Below are 4,169 nucleotides of genomic sequence, written 5' to 3'. Positions count from 1 at the left end.
GGTGGAGGGCCAAAACTCTAGGTTAATCATTAAAAAAAAAATAAAAAAAAAGGTTGCAAAAGTAATAAAAAAGTGAGGACTTCTCCCAAAAGGTTAGAAGTGGGAAGTGATTAGATGGAAGTTGTTTTGATTTGTAGCCTAACTGATTTGAGCTTGTAAGTCCTTAAAGGTGTTTGAACACCTAGCGCCCTAAAGCCGTCTGGTTTGGGAGTCATCGACCTAACGCTCAACCTCATGGATCGCTAGAAAGCTTAATAGATCAACACATTGCACTATGCTTCCATTTTTGATCATCTAGGATAGAAAAAAATAAAAATATAAAATATAAAAAAAAAAAATCGAGTGAAAAGAATAAGCGCACCTAGAACAATAAAGCTTTAATAAAAGGTCCACTCTTTATCTTAATAATCGGTACTAGATTTGTGTACTAGTTTGACGGTAAGGATGTAATAATTTCTTTAGTTGGCTAAGATAGAAACATATTTGATGTCGGTCCACTAAAAAAAAATTCTAGAGTTGTTTTTTCGGGTAAGTATAGTTGCAGGTCTGCTAATTATATATCTAAGGTATTGGGACATCATTGTTTAAATCACAATTCTATTTGATTATCTAATTCAATGTCCCAGGGAATGAATGGTGCGTATTTTATCGGGTATTTGTTATTGTGGCCTTGTCAAATTTCACTGGTTTTCAAATGAGAAGGAAGTTTTTGGCGGCATTGTGATGCATGTGAGTATGGAATTTTAATGCTGATGGACTAAAATTGCAAGTGAGAAAGGGATGTGCCCATGGTGGACCGTTAAACCATCTAGAACTGTTTACCAACCCATTTCTCAGTTGTTTTGACCGACTTTAATTGCTAAGTAATAATTATAGCCTTACCACGTTATTCTTGTTCTTAATGGAGAGTTACCAAACAAGGGATGACTAAATTTACTCTGTCAGCCCATATAATTCCCATTATACCCTTCCTTCCGTCTTGTAGTATTGCTAGCTCAAGAAGGGCCTTAATGACATTCTGAGATTGTATGAACACTTTCTAAACCGAGTTAAACTATGTTGAGGTCTTAAGCAGCAAAGTTTAGAGTAGAACAATATGATCATTTTCAACAAAATCCATCCACATTTTTTTTTTTTTGGCCAACCAAAGTGAGAAAAAGGTGGTGTTTGAATAATTAGACCTTATTGCACCAAAACTCTCCCTATATAAACTCCACAAGCCAATGCTCATTGCCACCATCTCATTGCACTCTGCTTTAATTCCTCACTCCCCAATTTGACAACTAAAATGGCTTTCAGCAATGCAAAATTCCTTGTCCTTCTAGCCGCTGCAGCCTCCATGTTGGCAGCTAGCCAGGCGGCCACTGTTGTCGTGGGAGGGTCAGAGCACTGGCGCTATGGCTTTAACTACACCGACCTTTTACCAAAATGATAAACTAGGTCAGTATATGCATGCGCACACATATACATTAGTCATCAAGACTAGTTAACATTAGGTTCCATGTGCAACCGGATGCAAATGAACCTATTTGTTCATGAACATTTCAAAAAGTACTTAAACGAGTAGCTAGTCTCGTCTAGGCTCAGCTCGTGTAAGATTGCATATGTTCATGAATACATTCATAAATATAAACTTGTATAAGTTCACGAATATGATATCAAGGTTTTTTTTCTATTTTTTATTTCTCATATTATTATTATTGTTAAACAAGCCGAGCCCAAATCCGAACAAACTGAAGTTGGGCTAGGTTCATTTGCTGCCGCCCCAAGTGCATGTGTCATGGAGTAGTTAATATTGACCTTATATGTACATGCAATAACCTTTGGTTTGACATTGTTGTGGTAATTGTGATGATCAGTATTCAAGTATGATCCACCAAGCGAGAACAGCCCACCTCACACGGTGTACTTGCTGCCAAACATGGGGAGTTTCATAAACTGCGATTTCAGGAGTGCACAGTTGTTGGCAAATGTAACACAAGGAAGTGGTGATGGCTTTGGCTTTGTGCTCACTAATAATTGGAGGCCGCTTTATTTCGCTTGTGGAGAAGAGGATGGCAAGAACTGCAAGGAGGGGTTGATGAAGTTCTTCGCGGTACCTTTGCCTCGTCGCTCATAAATATATACATCTATATATATATAGATGATGACACAGAAAAGAACGTATACACAGCCTTTACATGTTATAGTTTGGTGGAATAACTGGATCATTTGGCATGACCATGATTGATACTTCAATAAGTTCTTTTCATTTTTAATTTTTTTGCTTTCATGTTCTTCATTATGTCGTTGTTGTTCAAGTTCTTCATTCACCTGAACACATCTATGATAAATAAAATGTTTTGTGTTTTATTTGAATTCTTTGCATCTATATTTTTACCCTTAATTGTAATTGTAGGAGGAAAAAAAATTGGAAAAAGTAAAATGAATTATATAGACACACACACACACACGAGTTATATATAAAGAGAAGGGGTTTGGGCTTTTTAATTTTCAAATATAAAATCAAACCAAGACAATTAGGTCTACAATGGTTCTTTACCATATCTCAAATCATTAAAACGTGTTTTTTTATATTTTATATTGTGTTTACCTGGTACCATTTGTGCTATATATCTGAATTTTTTTTTTCCCGAAAACTCAAAGAAAGCTCAAACTCGGACTAAGATAATAGTCAAGTCATGACTCAAAAGTCAATATAATAATATTATAGTGTAATTTCATAAAAAAGGTAATCTGAAAATTATAGAATGTTGTTTATTTAGTAGACAACTATTGTGGGCAATGGTGTTCTGACTGCTACTTAGTGAGCAGGATTTAGTCTGATCTTAGAATCCAATAAGCTTTTTTTTTATATATATATTTTAGGAAACTTGCTTCTTTTTCTATTACCATTATATATTATTAACAGAAAATGATAAAATTAGACATGTTTTTAATGAATATAAACTAAATCAAATTGGCTTGGCTTTTCTTCCATACTGTTTTCCGTTACTTTATGGGAAAAAGAAGGAAAAAAAAAACTTATGTAACGACCCAAAATTTCAGCATGACCTCTGCTGAAAAAGTCCTACTATGACCTGCTGCAAAAATATAAGAATACAATGGTCTCACTTGGATCTTAAAATTTATTTACCCTGTCCCAAAACACAGCAATATACCGGCCACATTCCAACATTTCATTCATCCATTCATTATACCCCAACACAGTTCATTACTTGGTACATCAACCACATACCATCTAGTTCAAATGCATCATAATTATAGTCCCAAAACATGATTTAGAATCCTAACATATACTGAGACATTTTACAAGAGTTACTCCATGCTCGTCATTATAATTACAAGGTTTCCAATCACATAATTATATAGAACATAATTATATCATTACAACATAAAACTGAATTGGTTGCAAAAACTAACAAAACGGTCTTCTAATCCATACTAAGCTTATGGGGGAACATCGTCCGCCACTTCTTTTCCGTATCTTGAAAAAAAATGTTTAAGTAATGGGGTGAACATAAAGCTCAGTAACAAGACAAATCCCAACTCAACAACAAGGTGGTAGAATTGAAGAAACAAGAAAAAGTTGCTGCCCCCAAGTTTAAAGTATTACAGGCTCAAATGCCGAGGTTGAAACAGTCCAAACAACAAGCAGAAATCATGCTCACCAAAACTGAGGCAAACTAAGGCCAAATTTGAAGATTTTCAATAAAACTTTGAGCAATCTTGAATATTTATGGTTTTATGAACAATCTGGCATTTTGGGGATGTAATATGGTTTTTGAACAATCTTGCTACAATGATATTTTGATCTTTAAAATCTGTTGACATTTTATTCATTGCATAAACTGACCTATCCTATCTTTACATAACTTGCATAAAAAACAAATATAATCCACACTATTTTGACGTATTGGAGATTTTCTTTTCCTCCATAAGTTCAAAAATAGTTGGTTTATATTTTTTATGGTACCTTCTATATATTGGCCTCTCATGAATTTCACCATCTAAATCTCTCAACTTATAAGCTCCTCCATGCAACATTTGGTGAACCACAAATGGTCCTTTCCACGTAGGTGACCATTTGCCATAAGTCCTATCTACCTTTCCAGGTGGAAGAACTGTTTGCCATACCATATCACTCTCTGCAACTGATTTGAACTTCA

At 34.7% G+C, this 4,169-nt stretch overlaps 1 protein-coding gene across 1 annotated transcript; it reads left to right on the top strand.

Annotated features, from left to right (window-relative positions):
* The first annotated feature begins 1,288 nt into the window (after window positions 1-1,288).
* Window positions 1,289-2,119, top strand: LOC132277759 (uncharacterized). The gene is made up of 2 exons (XM_059779608.1): window positions 1,289-1,400; window positions 1,860-2,119. Exons 1-2 carry the CDS (start codon window positions 1,289-1,291, stop codon window positions 2,117-2,119), a joined length of 372 nt encoding a protein of 123 aa, XP_059635591.1.
* The last annotated feature ends 2,050 nt before the right edge of the window (window positions 2,120-4,169 follow it).

This window comes from Cornus florida, unplaced genomic scaffold (assembly GCF_030987335.1).
Source record: "Cornus florida cultivar Cherokee Brave unplaced genomic scaffold, ASM3098733v1 CherokeeBrave_3.0.0_Hap2_Chr10, whole genome shotgun sequence".
Taxonomy (NCBI): domain Eukaryota; kingdom Viridiplantae; phylum Streptophyta; class Magnoliopsida; order Cornales; family Cornaceae; genus Cornus; species Cornus florida.
Note: the sequence above shows the minus strand (reverse complement) of the source record. Positions and strands in the feature narration are given on the sequence as shown.